At 42.2% G+C, this 16,228-nt stretch overlaps 1 protein-coding gene across 2 annotated transcripts in view; it reads left to right on the top strand.

The window, feature by feature from the left end:
* The window catches only part of adamts3 (ADAM metallopeptidase with thrombospondin type 1 motif, 3), a 554,270-nt gene that overhangs the window by 360,772 nt on the left and 177,270 nt on the right, over positions 1–16,228 (top strand). For both annotated transcript variants that reach the window (XM_034170793.1, XM_034170794.1), the window contains exon 9: positions 13,501–13,644. In XM_034170793.1, coding sequence (XP_034026684.1) covers positions 13,501–13,644 — 144 coding nt within the window. The remainder of the gene's footprint in view (positions 1–13,500; positions 13,645–16,228) is intronic.

Genomic DNA, 16,228 nt, shown 5'->3' with positions numbered 1-16,228 from the left:
TATTGAAAGCGGGAAAATCATTCTGCTGAATGCAACTGTTTGTCTTGCCAGTGGAAATGTGATATCATCTGTCTGTCAGAGCCCCAAATGCACCGGAGAACAACGAATTAAGTGATATTTGCCACCAGACAAATTATTTAAATCTGTTACTAATCGGTTTACTCAATCTGTCATGGTGTGACACCACCTTATACACATTATTATGATATACCTGATTACAATGGAGTCTCTGCACTTTAATAATCCATCTCTCACTGCCGGTCTTAAATTCTAAAATATAAAAGAAAAACAAAATTTATTGGAGGGTACAACTAACCGATAACTGATAACTTTCAAAATTGAGTTTTAACACCATGATCACGAACCCAAACAATGAATCACCACTTCTCTTTGTGCGCTGTGCCCCCTGCTGGAAGTTCCTGTTTACTACGTATTTTACTCTACCGCAGCAAAAGGAGCCTGACCACCAGGTTGTTACAAAAAAAAGTCATTATTCCTTAACCGCATACAGCAGTTCTGCCGTGGGGCAGAGGTCTTGGAAAATAAATCAGTTTTGATTTATGGTTTTGATTTATTTATCAAATTATTCTGGATAGAATAACTACATTAATGACAGTTCTGTCATTTGTACAAAGTTAAAATATAACACATACCATTTAATTTTAAATAATGCACTAATTCTGAAGTTTTGTAACAAACACACACAGATGCCAAAGGGATAATGGATAAAATGAGCCTAAATGTGCTTTTATAAAATATGCCATTTTTTTCATATGTAAGAAAAAAGGTATTTGCAAAAGCCAAAAGTCAAGTTGTGATTAGACAACCGTCTGATATAACTGCGGTCAAAATGTATAGAACACTGCCATCTACTGGCGCCCAGATGCTCAGACCCTAACCCATAATCCTTTGCACGCCAGAGAGTTGCTGTGGTTTAAACAGCACAGAGAGAAAACACATGGCGACAATTGTAAATGAACATTATAGAACCAAAATGTACATTTTTATTTCTTTTCATCAGCTGCAGCAACTCTCTAGCATGCAAAGGATTATGGAATATGATATCTCAATATCTAGGGCGATTACTGCCAAAACAAATATTCCAAAGAAATAATCTGTGTCTGCTACGTTTAATCTGCGTGGAATTTAATAAACACAAACTGAATTTCATGCATCTTATATATATTACTCTGGAACAAAGACGACAAGCAGTGTTGTACAGGACAATAACCATAGTCCATAAGCCAGTCATCAATTTTGACCTAATTGGTACCACTGAAGGTGACTAAACAACACTTAGAATCTAGCCTCAGTGTATCATGGCCTACAGAAAAATGTATGATAGCCATCCCAGGGTGGTAGCTGTAGCCAGGTAGGGGTCAACAAATAATTACACAGAGGTCAAACTTTAAAAATGCTCCAATGTTGAAACCTATATCACATCATTTGTCTGATCATAACACTTCCAAAAAGGTATAGTTTGGACTATCTATGATGGAATGTTCTGGAGTTATGACAAAGGTCATTTTCAGTTTGTACAGGGGTCAAAAGTTAAAGTTGCTCCAATTTCAGTAAAACAATTATGCAAATTATTGGTTGAAATGAAAGGATTAATAAATGGAATAGTTTTGGCTGTGTTGAATGTTTGGTCTCCAAAGTAAAGGTCAAACAAGGTTGACGTCCATTGGATTCTATGACAGGTGACATATGTTACCCTGTAACGTGATAACTAAGCATGACACATGGTGCAAACTATTCCTTATTAGAACTCTATCAACCCAAACAATAATTTGCTTTTTTTTTTTTTACTGATATTGGAATGACTTTAACTTTTGACCCCTGTACAACCTGAAATTGACCTTTGTCACCATTTTTGCTGTTTTTACCCCATAACATCAGAACATTCAGTCATAGATAGTCCAAACTATACTTTTTTGGAATTGTTATGATCAGACAAATAATCTGATATAGTTTTCAAAGTGATTGGAGCATTTTTAATTTTGACCTTTGTGTAATTCTTCATTGACCCCTACCTGGCTACAGCTACCACCCTGGGATGGCTATCATACATTTTTGTGTAGGCCACGATACACTGAGGCTGGATTCTAAGTGTCATTTAGTCACCTTAAGTGGTACCGAAAACCTGCTTGGCCCATGGACTACCAGGACATTATAGAGCAAACAGAAAGCAATTGCAGCTCACAGTGATTCCAATTGAAAATAATGGAGAAGCAACCTGAGCTTCTTCTGGCATTTTTACATAAAACAAACACAATAACAACATCTATAAACCCAGAGAATATATTCATGAGAGTTTTAGGCACAATATACAAAGGGTTTAATGCTGTTGTCCATGTGGAGCCTGATCAGAGCGTCTCAGATGCATTTCTCCTGTCATGAACTTTTACAGTACCCATAATGCACTGTGCACACACCATGTCCACACTAAAACCTTTAAAACTAGTGCAATACTTTAAAACTAAAATATAAAGCTGATATTTTCACTTTATAAAACTTCAAATCGGTTCTCCCCTTGGAATCGGTTCTCCCCCTTGGATTTGCCAGATGTGAATTCTCTGAGCCCACAAGTGACTTCCACTCCTGTCTCCAGGCCGAAACACCGGACTTTAGTGATAGGGGATTCTATCACCTGCAAAGTCAGGTTACAGATGCCAGCTGATGTTAAATGTATTCCTGGGGCCAGAGCTCCCAACATTGCATCTCATCTTAGGGTGCTGACGCTGCAGAAGGGAAGACAGACGAAGGAACATGACATGAGATATAGTCACATAGTTATTGACGTTGGCACCAATGGTATCAGGATGAAGCACTCAAAGGTCACAAAAATTGACATACAGAGGACTTGTGACCTTGCCAGAAAGATGTGTCGGCATCGATTAATAGTCTCTGGTCCCCTCCCCTCCCGGGGTACTGATGAGGCATTTAGCAGGCTGACATCGTTAAATAGATGGCTGGTGCAGTTTTGTAGACAGCAAGGCTTTAGCTTTTTTGATAACTGGCCTTCGTTCTGGGGCCGCCGTGGCTTGCTGATGCCGGACGGCCTCCACCCTACTGGGGAAGGCACCGCCATCTTGTCTGAGAACATAGAGCTCTACAGGGAGGGTAACATTAGGAATCTACAGCAGGCCATGGAGCAGGTGATTAGAGACCCTGCAAGGCTTATGACAAATGTGGATGGGGAATCTATTAGCTTAGCGGGGAATTTAGTGCAGAAAATCCACTATGGTGATAGTGCAGTTTATTTGCCAGGGAGGAAATTTCAACAAGTTGGGACTGTGGCCTCCGTCCGTAGTCATGTCCATAAAAATCATAGAGGGATATGCTTTCCAAACTTAATACCCATTACTATATTGGATGATGTTGAAATTGAGGATGGCCCAGTGGTTGTTCCAGCAATAGCAAAGATTTCGTGTCTGCTACCTACAATGCGCGTGGAATGTCTTAAACCTAAACCTACTTCTCGACATCTTATATATGCTGCTCTGGAACCACCCCTAAACCCAAACAGTTCAACTGTCAACCCCACTGAGGTCCTTAGACTGGGTCTCATTAACATAAGATCACTGTCCTCAAAATCATTGTTGATCAATGATCTAATTATTGATCATCACTTAGATGTGATTGGGCTGTGTGAAACCTGGCTTAAACCTACAGCTGTCCTCCCCTTAAATGAGGCCTGCCCACCAGCATATACATTTAGTCACGTCCCTCATGATGCGAAGCAAGGCGGGGGTGTTGCTCTTATTTATAAATCTAGGTTTAGCTTATTAGCTGTTGGGGGTTACAAATATCACTCATTTGAGCATCTGATTCTCCGCTCTGCTCAGAATATTACACACTGCCAAGGTCAGAAGAATAAAAATCAATCGTATTAATTTGTCACTGTATATAGGCCTCCTGGCCCATATTCTGAATTCTTAGATGAATTTGGTGCGTTCATCTCTAACTTGCCAACTAGTGTAGATAACATTCTGATCAGTGATGACTTTAACATTCATGTAAATAAGCCTTCTGATCCCCTCTGCAAATCATTTATGGAAATTGTGGATGCATTAGGATTTCGGCAATGCATTCGGGATTCGACGCACATTAGTGGAAATACCCTGGATCTGGTTCTCGCACGTGGTATTGCTGTCACAGATATTGACATCATGCCTCTTACATCAGTGATGTCTGATCACTCATTAAGTTTACAGTTTCGCTGCCGTGTTTAGTGGAACAACAACCTTATATATCATTACGGCGATGCATCAACTCCTCAAATAAGACTGATCTCGAAGCTAGACTGCCTGATGTCTTAGCTTCACATTTAACAAATATCCAGTCAGTAGACAGACTTGTGGATAGTTTAAACTCAGTGCTCAAAACTGCACTTGACATGATTGCACCACCTGTGTTAAAACCACGCTCCCCCAAATCACAGTCACCTTGGTTCAGTGATTATCTGCGTGACCTCAAGCATAAAACAAAAGGTCTGGAATGGAAATGGCGCTGTTCAAAATTAGAAGTATTTCACCTTGCGTGGCGTGATGCTATCTTAGACTATAAGCATGCATTACTGGCTACAAAGCGGACTTAGTACTCTGATTTGATCAACAAAAACAAGCATAACTCAAAGTTCTTGTTCGACATGGTGGCAACACTTTTGCATGGACAACCACCTGTAGTTTGCTCTCCTTTTACAGCACAAGATTTCCTGGATTACTTTGAGAAGAAAATAGAAGACATCAGGTTAAACATATTTCTGGGGAAAACCTGGTCTTGTTAGGAGAGACGGCATCCATCCCACTTTGGATGGAGCAGCTCTCATTTCTAGAAATCTGGCCAATTTTCTTAAATCCTCCAAACCGTGACTATCCAGGGTTGGGACCAGGAAGCAGAGTTGTAGTCTTACACACCTCTCTGCAGCTTCTCTCCCCCTGCCATCCCCTCATTACCCCATCCCCGTAGAGACGGTGTCTGCTCCCAGACCACCAATAAACAGCAAAAATCTATTTAAACATAAAAATTCAAAAAGAAAAAATAATATAGCACCTTCAACTGCACCACAGACTAAAACAGTTAAATGTGGTCTATTAAACATTAGGTCTCTCTCTTCTAAGTCCCTGTTGGTAAATGATATAATAATTGATCAACATATTGATTTATTCTGCCTTACAGAAACCTGGTTACAGCAGGATGAATATGTTAGTTTAAATGAGTCAACACCCCCGAGTCACACTAACTGTCAGAATGCTCGTAGCACGGGCCGGGGCAGAGGATTAGCAGCAATCTTCCATTCCAGCTTATTAATTAATCAAAAACCCAGACAGAGCTTTAATTCATTTGAAAGCTTGACTCTTAGTCTTGTCCATCTAAATTGGAAGTCCCAAAAACCAGTTTTATTTGTTATTGTCTATCGTCCACCTGGTCGTTACTGTGAGTTTCTCTGTGAATTTTCAGACCTTTTGTCTGACTTAGTGCTTAGCTCAGATAAGATAATTATAGTGGGCGATTTTAACATCCACACAGATGCTGAGAATGACAGCCTCAACACTGCATTTAATCTATTATTAGACTCTATTGGCTTTGCTCAAAAAGTAAATGAGTCCACCCACCACTTTAATCATATCTTAGATCTTGTTCTGACTTATGGTATGGAAATAGAAGACTTAACAGTATTCCCTGAAAACTCCCTTCTGTCTGATCATTTCTTAATAACATTTACATTTACTCTGATGGACTACCCAGCAGTGGGGAATAAGTTTCATTACACTAGAAGTCTTTCAGAAAGCGCTGTAACTAGGTTTAAGGATATGATTCCTTCTTTATGTTCTCTAATGCCATATACCAACACAGTGCAGAGTAGCTACCTAAACTCTGTAAGTGAGATAGAGTATCTCGTCAATAGTTTTACATCCTCATTGAAGACAACTTTGGATGCTGTAGCTCCTCTGAAAAAGAGAGCTTTAAATGAGAAGTGCCTGACTCCGTGGTATAACTCACAAACTCGTAGCTTAAAGCAGATAACCCGTAAGTTGGAGAGGAAATGGCGTCTCACTAATTTAGAAGATCTTCACTTAGCCTGGAAAAAGAGTCTGTTGCTCTATAAAAAAGCCCTCCGTAAAGCTAGGACATCTTTCTACTCATCACTAATTGAAGAAAATAAGAACAACCCCAGGTTTCTTTTCAGCACTGTAGCCAGGCTGACAAAGAGTCAGAGCTCTATTGAGCTGAGTATTCCATTAACTTTAACTAGTAATGACTTCATGACTTTCTTTGCTAACAAAATTTTAACTATTAGAGAAAAAATTACTCATAACCATCCCAAAGACGTATCGTTGTCTTTGGCTGCTTTCAGTGATGCCAGTGTTTGGTTGGACTCTTTCTCTCCGATTGTTCTGTCTGAGTTGTTTTCATTAGTTACTTCATCCAAACCATCAACATGTTTATTAGACCCCATTCCTACCAGGCTGCTCAAGGAAGCCCTACCATTATTTAATGCTTCGATCTTAAATATGATCAATCTATCTTTGTTAGTTGGCTATGTACCACAGGCTTTTAAGGTGGCAGTAATTAAACCATTACTTAAAAAGCCATCACTTGACCCAGCTATCTTAGCTAATTATAGGCCAATCTCCAACCTTCCTTTTCTCTCAAAAATTCTTGAAAGGGTAGTTGTAAAACAACTAACTGATCATTTGCAGAGGAATGGTCTATTTGAAGAGTTTCAGTCAGGTTTTAGAATTCATCATAGTACAGAAACAGCATTAGTGAAGGTTACAAATGATCTTCTTATGGCCTCGGACAGTGGACTCATCTCTGTGCTTGTTCTGTTAGACCTCAGTGCTGCTTTTGATACTGTTGACCATAAAATTTTATTACAGAGATTAGTGTTGTGTGTTGGGGGGGTGTGGCTGGACATTTTGGTGTTCTTTTCTTTTCTTTGCTCTCCAGGTGGTATGAAAACTGATTTGTCTGTGGAGAAGGTGCTGGCAGAAGAGTCCTTCACCCTCATCAACAGTATGTGCAGCACCTGTGGATGGTGCTCACGTGCAGCCTTAAAGACTTTCAGCTGAAGCAGATAATGAGATGGCGTTCTGCATTTGTGCAGCCTTAAAGACTTTCAGCTGAAGCAGATAATGAGATGGCGTTCTGCATTTAAGCCATGTGTGATTCAAGCAGAATTGCCAGGAACTCGACCTTGTGATGTTCGTTTGTGAGACGCTGAGGACCGCGCCTGGGTTTGACACATCGTGCCTCTGAAGGAAGAAGGGTGAGGGACACATGCTGTCAGCACACATCAGAGGTGATTAATTATTTGACTAATTGTTGATAGTAACTTGGTATTTTGTTACGCAGTATATTTGAATTGTGATGAGAATTGTGCAGCTCGCTTCTCACTGCCGTGGCGTGCGGACAACTGATCCTCCATCTGTTGTGAGAAGCTGCTCATTTGCATAAAGCTTAAAATACAGACCTGAATGTGTTGCTGATGGTGTGTGTCTTTTGAAGGATATTGGTTGTAACTGCTGACTTACCTCACCTCTTCTATCCTTCGCAGAGAGTCAGTTTGTCGTGTCCACCTGGGGGGTGTTTGGCGGTAACAGTGAGTCCAGAAGCGCCGGGCTTCGATCCTTTGGGCGCTGGAGAGCGTGCCAGCCTTCACTCCACCAGAATGATGCTGTTTTAGTTTCTACACTTTATTATGCACCAGAGGGTGAAAAAATAAATTGTTTTTGTTATTGGAACCGCTTTCTGGTTATTTTAGCGCTGGGTTCCATCAGACGCAGGTTCGCTCCTCAACCCGCATAACAATTAGAGCATGCCATAGGTATTAAAGGCACTGCGCTGCGGTGGTTTGAATCATATTTGTCTAATAGATTACAATTTGTTCATGTAAATGGGGAATCTTCTTCACAGACTAAAGTTAATTATGGAGTTCCACAAGGTTCTGTGCTAGGACCAATTTTATTCACTTTATACATGCTTCCCTTAGGCAGTATTATTAGACGGTATTGCTTAAATTTTTATTGTTACGCAGATGATACCTAGCTTTATCTATCCATGAAGCCAGAGGGGACACACCAATTAGCTAAACTGCAGGATTGTCTTACAGACATAAAGACATGGATGACCTCTAATTTGCTGCTTTTAAACTCAGGTAAAACTGAAGTTATTGTACTTGGCCCCACAAATCTTAGAAACATGGTGTCTAACCAGATCCTTACTCTGGATGGCATTACCCTGACCTCTAGTAATACTGTGAGAAATCTTGGAGTCATTTTCGATCAGGATATGTCATTCAAAGCGCATATTAAACAAATATGTAGGACTGCTTTTTTGCATTTACGCAGTATCTCTAAAATCAGAAAGGTCTGGTTGTCCTAAAAGTTCCCTAAAAAGCCTTCAGTTAATTCAAAATGCTGCAGCTAGAGTACTGACGGGGACTAGAAGGAGAGAGCATATCTCACCCATATTGGCCTCTCTTCATTGGCTTCCTGTTAATTCTAGAATAGAATTTAAAATTCTTCTTCTTACTTATAAGGTTTTGAATAATCAGGTCCCATCTTATCTTAGGGACCTCGTAGTACCATATCACCCCAATAGAGTGCTTCGCTCTCAGACTGCAGGCTTACTTGTAGTTCCTAGGGTTTGTAAGAGTAGAATGGGAGGCAGAGCCTTCAGCTTTCAGGCTCCTCTCCTGTGGAACCAGCTCCCAATTCAGATCAGGGAGACAGACACCCTCTCTACTTTTAAGATTAGGCTTAAAACTTTCCTTTTTGCTAAAGCTTATAGTTAGGGCTGGATCAGGTGACCCTGAACCATCCCTTAGTTATGCTGCTATAGACGTAGACTGCTGGGGGGTTCCCATGATGCACTGTTTCTTTCTCTTTTTGCTCTGTATGCACCACTCTGCATTTAATCATTAGTGATCGATCTCTGCTCCCCTCCACAGCATGTCTTTTTCCTGGTTCTCTCCCTCAGCCCCAACCAGTCCCAGCAGAAGACTGCCCCTCCCTGAGCCTGGTTCTGCTGGAGGTTTCTTCCTGTTAAAAGGGAGTTTTTCCTTCCCACTGTAGTCAAGTGCTTGCTCACAGGGGGTCGTTTTGACCATTGGGGTTTTACATAATTATTGTATGGCCTTGCCTTGCAGTGTGGAGCGCCTTGGGGCAGCTGTTTGTTGTGATTTGGCGCTATATAAAAAATTGATTGATTGATTGATTGATATCCTGGCATGCCTTAATCCAGCCACTACACCCTGCTATTGATGTGGGCGCCACTACTGAGGTATTACCTAGATTTACAGAATTTGACATTATCTCACTAGGCATGCTGACAAAACTCTTAATGTCAACAAAAAGCACAACCTGTTTATTTGATCCTATACCAACAAAACTGTTTAAGGACCTGTGGCCCACTCTTGGGCCGATTGTGCTGGAAATTATTAATCTTTCTTTAACTTCTGGATCTGTTCCTAAATGTTTCAAATCTGCAGTGATTAAACCATTACTTAAGAAACCTAATCTTGACCCTAGTGTATTGACAAACTATCGGCCGATATCAAATCTATCATTTTTCTCTAAAATTCTGGAAAAAGTGGTGTCACGGCAGCTTGTACACTATCTTACTGAGAATAATCTCTTTGAGCCACTGCAGTCTGCTTTTAGAAAATATCATTCCACAGAGACGACTCTCACTAAAGTGGTGAATGATCTTCTGCTTACAGTGGATTCAGACACCACTACGGTTCTGTTGCTGTTAGATCTCAGTGCTGCATTTGATACAGTGGATCATCATATTCTACTTGATAGGCTGGAAAATCATTTTGGGATTACTGGGAATGCCCTTGCATGGCTGACGTCATACTTGACCAGTCGTTCTCACTGTATTTTGTACAGTAACACTACCTCTAACCTTAGTGACATGAAATTTGGGGTTCCACAGGGGTCTGTCTTAGGCCCCCTGCTTTTCTCCCTTTATATAGCACCTCTTGGGCACATATTGCAGCGTTTTGGGATTACCTTTCACTGCTATGCAGATGATACTCAGTTATACATGCCAATAACTGCTGGTAATCTCATTTACATAAAATCCTTAGAAGATTGCCTTGCAGCAGTGAGAAGTTGGATGTCTAGAAACTTCCTATTTTTAAACTCTGATAAGACTGAAATGATGGTTCTTTGTCCAGTGAGACATCGGCATCAATTTGACCATTTAACACTCAGCCTCGGCTCGTGTGTTATACATCACACTGACAAAGTGAGGAACCTTGGGGTAATTTTTGATCCTTCATTGTCCTTTGGCCTCCACATTAGAAATATTACTAGGACTGCTTTCTTCCACCTGCGAAATATAGCGAAGATTCGTCCTATCCTGTCTATGGCTGATGCCGAGATCCTGATCCATGCATTTATCTCTTCTAGATTGGACTACTGCAATGTTGTATTTTCTGGTTTACCGCAGTCTAGCATTAGGGGTCTCCAACTGGTTCAAAATGCTACAGCCAGGCTTTTGACACGAAGCAGAAAGGTCGACCACATTACACCCATTTTGGCATCCCTTCACTGGCTTCCTGTCCCATTGAGATCAGATTTTAAGGTTCTGCTACTAACCTATAAAATTATTCATGGACTGGCACCTCCCTACCTAGCTTACCCAATTAAACCATACGTACCGGCCCGGGCTTTACGTTCTCAAGGTGCAGGACTACTTTATGTCCCTAAGGTGAATAAGACGTCTGCGGGTCACAGAGCTTTCACTTATCATGCCCCTGTTCTGTGGAATGATCTCCCAGCGTCAATAAAACAGTCAGATTCTGTGGAGACTTTCAAGTCCAGACTTAAGACGCACTTATTTTCCCTTTCATATGGCTAGCATACTTGTACAGTTTTGTTTTACACTTTTTACTCTTTTACTTCATTTATTAGTAATTGGAGCGGGCCGCGGCCTCAACTTTACCTAAATTCTGGGTCTTTTAGTGAAGTTTAGGGCTAGTGGCCGGCGATCACCTTAGTATTTCTCTGTTTTTCTTGTTGTTTAATGCTGGCAAATTATACAGTATTTTTTTGTCTTTCTGATGCCTGATTCTGTTTTTTTCTCTCTGTTTATGGTGCAGCTCCATCCAGAGATGGGAGTTGTATTTGTGTTGGCGATCCTCCTGTCCTGTGCGCCAATAGCATTTCTTGTATATTCATCGGTGAATTGTTCTGTGAATTGTTCTGTAATTTATGTTTGTAGCATGGCCCAAGCAGAGGGTCACCCCTTTGAGTCTGGTCTGCTTGAGGTTTCTTCCTCAGAGGGAGTTTTTCCTTACCACTGTTGCTCTGGGGGTTGGTAAGGTTAGACCTCACCTGTGTGAAGCGCTTTGAGGCAACTCTGTTGTGATTTGGCGCTTTATAAATGAAAATAAATTGAAATTGAAAATTCAAACTTGACGGTAATTTAAATAACTTGTCCGAAATTAGTTTGGTTAAAATTTTAACCATAGGTTAAAACTGTATACCTCTGGATAACTTGGATGTTATTGCTGGCTAGTTAGTAGGGTGTCAAGAGAAATTATTTTTTAGATTTTGCTCTCATTTTGGTTCTCTTCTGTGATCAGCTCTCCTCTGATTGCAGAGGATAGAGCAGTTTCTCCTGAAACCAGCTCTCCTCTGTCAAGATGGAACTGTACGTCTACTATAAAACATTTAACAGGTAGGCTCTAAAATCTTTGATATCAACTTTAAAAATTTTATTGACTGTTAAAGCTTTATTCACTAAGCTTGCAATAATATGTTAGCGGCCTAAAAATTATCGGACCAAAATTTATCGTAAGATAATTGATCCGACGATGGTTTTCAGAGTTATCTGAAAAGCTGATCCGATAATGAAAACATTAGCTTTGATAAGTAGTGGTTAGCGGATTAGCGGAACTGTGCCCACCACTGTGTATGAATATATATATATATATATATATATATATATATATATATATATATATATACAAGGTCTGTGAGAAAAGTATCCGACCTTTTTATTTTATGCAAAAAATATATGGATTTGATTCATATGTTTTATGTCAGCCAAGCTTGAACCTTCGTGCGCATTCGTGAGTTTGTTCACGCCTGTCGGTTGCGTCATTCGCCTGTGGGCAGGCTTTGAGTGAGCACTGGTCCACCCCCTCGTCGTTTTTTCATTGCGAGGAAATGGCGGAATGATTTGGGCTTTGTTCCATCAGAATTTTTTCAGAAACTGTTAGAGACAGGCAGCTGGAAACCATTCGGAAAATTCACATTGCTTTCGGTGAAAATTTTATGTGCTTCACAGAGATTACGGAGTGTTAGTACCGCTTTAAGCACGGCCCACAATGGCGCACAGCGCGCCGCGCTCCAAGCCGCGATCGACAGGCAGAAACCACTATTTAATTTCTAAACAGATGGCTGTATGGCTCCGGGACCATCGTGTGCAATTTCTCTGGTTATCACAAGAGCTTGACATCAGCCATTTTCCACAGATTTCACTTTTAACAAGAGATTTTGTCATGGAAAGCCGCGCGGAGGCTTCTCGCGTCACGACGGATTCGCTGATGGAGCAAGACAAAGAACACCTCCGTTTTTGAGTGCCCAGCTCTCCACAATTTCTCTTATACTCATTCGACTGGTAAGCCACTGAAAGCCAAGATAGGCATGTCCCAACTTGTCCTCTGACACTCCAAAACGGAGGTGTTCTTTGTCTAGCTCCTTCAGCGAATCCGTCGTGATGCGCGAAGCCTCCGCGCGGCTTTCCATGACAAAATCTCTTGTTAAAAGTGAAATCTGCCGGAAAATGGCTGATGTCCAGCTCTTGTGATAAGCAGAGAAATTGCACACGACGGTCCCGGATCGACACAGCCATCCGTTTAGAAATGAAATGGTGGCTTCTGCCTGTCATTCGCGGCTCGGAGCATGGCGCGCCATTGTGGGCCGTCCTTAAAGCGGTACTAACACTCCGTAATCTCTGTGAAGCACACAAAATTTTCACCGAAAGCCATGTGAATTTTCCAAATGGTTTCCAGCTGCCTGTCTCTAACAGTTTCTGAAAAAATTCTGATGGAACAAAGCCCAAATCATTCCGCCATTTCCTCGCAATGAAAAAACGACGAGAGGGGTGGACCAGTGCTCACTCAAAGCCTGCCCACAGGCGAGTGACGCAACCGACAGGTGTGAAAAAACTCACGCATGCGCACGAAGGTTCAAGCTTGGCTGACGTAAAAACATATGAATCAAATCCATATATTTTTTGCATAAAATAAAAAGGTCGGATACTTTTCTCACAGACCTCTTATATATATATATATATATAGTGGAAAAAAATTGTAATTTAGAAATGTGTTTCAATGACAGTTATTATTGTTATTAATAAAAACTGTTTCTCAAGCATATATGTAGTAAATACATATAGCATTAAAAAATTTTCTCCTTTAGTATATTTGTGTTTTTTGTTTTTCTTTAATTGTGTCTGTTTGTGTGGGAGCAGGTTGGGCATGGAGCATGATGGCCAAGGCAACCGCTGCGGAGATGAAACAGCCATGGGAAGCGTTATGGCCCCTCTGGTGCAGGCGGCCTTTCATCGTTACCACTGGTCCATGTGCAGTGGACAGGAACTGAAGCGATACATCCAGTGAGTTCATGTTTGCAGTTCACAGCACAGTGGGATCAGTTCTAACAGCTTCTAGAACAGCTACAACAACATCCCAGAGAAGCACTGTTTTTCTTCTAACACACCTTTTCAGCAAGCTAATCCACCAAGTTTTTTATAAACACATGTTGAAGTTTGTTGCCAGATATAGCCCACAAATGCTCATGTGGTGCATCACAAATACATTTTTACTTCTCTAAGGTACAAACTAATTCTGTGCTTACTGTAGATTTGTCATATCTTTTCCAATGAGGCTAGGGTTTTTTTTAGATTACATCTGTTTGTTTGTTAAATTAATGTACTGATTTTCATAAAAGTTGGTCTAGCTGTGGGACATGGTCCAACAAAGAACCCATTCAATTTTAGTGTGGGTCCTGCTCAGGTGTCAGATCAAGGACTTGTTTCTCACCTCTGTCAAGTCAGGTTCTTCAAGATTAAACTTCATGGTTGGGATCAAAGATTAGCAATTTGGATCAAAGTTTCATTATCATAATTGCTGTCAAAGTTCTGGATTAGCATTGAAGATTAGCAATCTGAGCCAAATGTTGGTACTAAGCATCAAATACTATTGAACTGGATTAGTCAAGATCAGAGGTAAAAAAGGACATACAGATCATCAGGGTTAAAGCAATGGTGATCAAAGTTCAGAGAACCTAATATCAATAATCAAGATCAAAGTATGAGGATCAAAATCAAAGTTCAGCCATCAGGATCAAGGATGTGTGGCAATTGGCTATGAACACTACCATGAACACTGCCATCTAGTAGTAGGCAGTGTGAATACCAACACACATTCGCTAAAAGTGCTGAATCATTTAACAAACAGAATTTTCAGTTTTCGGATTGCCTTTTTTCAATCCCATCGTCACATCTTCCGAAGACGAAGCAGAGACTGGGGACTCAGAGGCAGACTCATCCATTACCCAGGCCGAAGTCACCGAGGTGGTTAGAAAGCTCCTCGGTGGCAAGGCCCCTGGGGTGGATGAAATCCGTCCTGAGTACCTTAAGTCTCTGGATGTTGTGGGGCTGTCTTGGCTGACACGCCTCTGCAACATCGCGTGGCGATCGGGGACAGTGCCTCTGGATTGGCAGACCGGGGTGGTGGTCCCTCTGTTTAAGAAGGGGGACCGGAGGGTGTCTTCCAACTATAGGGGGATCACACTCCTCAGCCTCCCTGGTAAGGTGTATTCCAAAGTACTGGAGAGGAGAATTCGACCGATGGTCGAACTTCAGATTCAGGAGGAGCAGTGTGGTTTTCGTCCTGGTCGCGGCACACTGGACCAGCTCTACATGCTCCAACAGGTGCTCGAGTGTTCATGGGAGTTCGCCCAACCAGTCCACATGTGTTTTGTGGATCTGGAGAAGGCGTTCGACCGTGTCCCTTGGGGCGCCCTGTGGGGAGTGCTCCGGGAGTACGGGGTCCTTTGCTAAGGGCTATCCGGTCCCTGTACGACCACAGCAGGAGCTTGGTTCGCATTTCCGGTAGTAAGTCAAACCTGTTTCCAGTGCACGTTGGCCTCCGCCAGGGCTGCCCTTTGTCACCGGTTCTGTTCATTATTTTTATGGACAGAATTTCTAGGCGCAGCCAGGATGTAGAGGGGGTCTGGTTTGGGAACCACAGAATCTCATCTCTACTGTTTGCGGATGATGTGGTTTTGTTGGCTTCGTCAAATCAGGACCTTCAGCGTGCACTGGGGCGGTTTGCAGCCGAGTGTGAAGTGTCCGGGATGAAAATCAGCACCTCCAAATTCGAGGCCATGGTTCTCGACCGGAAAAAGGTGCTTTGCCCTCTTCAGGTCAGTGGAGTGTCCTTGCCTCAAGTGGACGAGTTTAAGTATCTCGGGGTCTTGTTCACGGTGAGGGACGGATGGAGATCGATAGACGGATCGGTGCAGCATCTGCAGTGATGCGGTCGCTGTATCGGACCGTCGTGGTAAAGAGAGAGCTGAGTATGGGGGCAAAGCTCTCGATTTACTGATTGATCTACGTTCCGATCCTCACCTATGGTCATGAGATTTGGCTCATGACCGAAAGAACGAGATCGCGAGTACAAGCGGCCGAGATGAGTTTCCTCCGCAGGGTGGCTGGGCGCTCCCTTAGAGATAGGCTGAGGAGCTCGGTCACTCTGGAGGAGCTCGGAGTCGAGCCGCTGCTCCTCCATGTCCAGAGGAGTCAGTTGAAGTGGCTCGGGCATCTTTTCCGGATGCCCCCTGGACGCCTCGCTGGAGAGGTGCTCCGGGCATGTCCCACTGGGAGGAGGCCCCGGGGAAGACCCAGGACACGCTGGAGGGATTACATCTCTCGGCTGGCTTGGGAACGCCTTGGGGTTCCCCCGGAGGAGCTGGGGGAGGTGTGTGTGGATCGGGAGGTCTGGGCGGCTTTGCTTGAGCTGCTGCCCCCGCGACCCGACTCCGGATAAAGCGGAAGAAAATGGATGGATTGCCTTTTTTTACACATGAAAAAAATGACGTATTTACAAATACAGATTTATTTGTAAAAATCACACGTTCCAGTAACTTGTGTGTTCTTTTACATATACCGATAAGACAGCAAACTAATTTCTCAT

The sequence above is a fragment of the Thalassophryne amazonica genome, chromosome 5 (genome assembly GCF_902500255.1).
Source record: "Thalassophryne amazonica chromosome 5, fThaAma1.1, whole genome shotgun sequence".
NCBI classification, from domain to species: domain Eukaryota; kingdom Metazoa; phylum Chordata; class Actinopteri; order Batrachoidiformes; family Batrachoididae; genus Thalassophryne; species Thalassophryne amazonica.
This window is presented reverse-complemented; position numbering and strand designations above follow the sequence as displayed.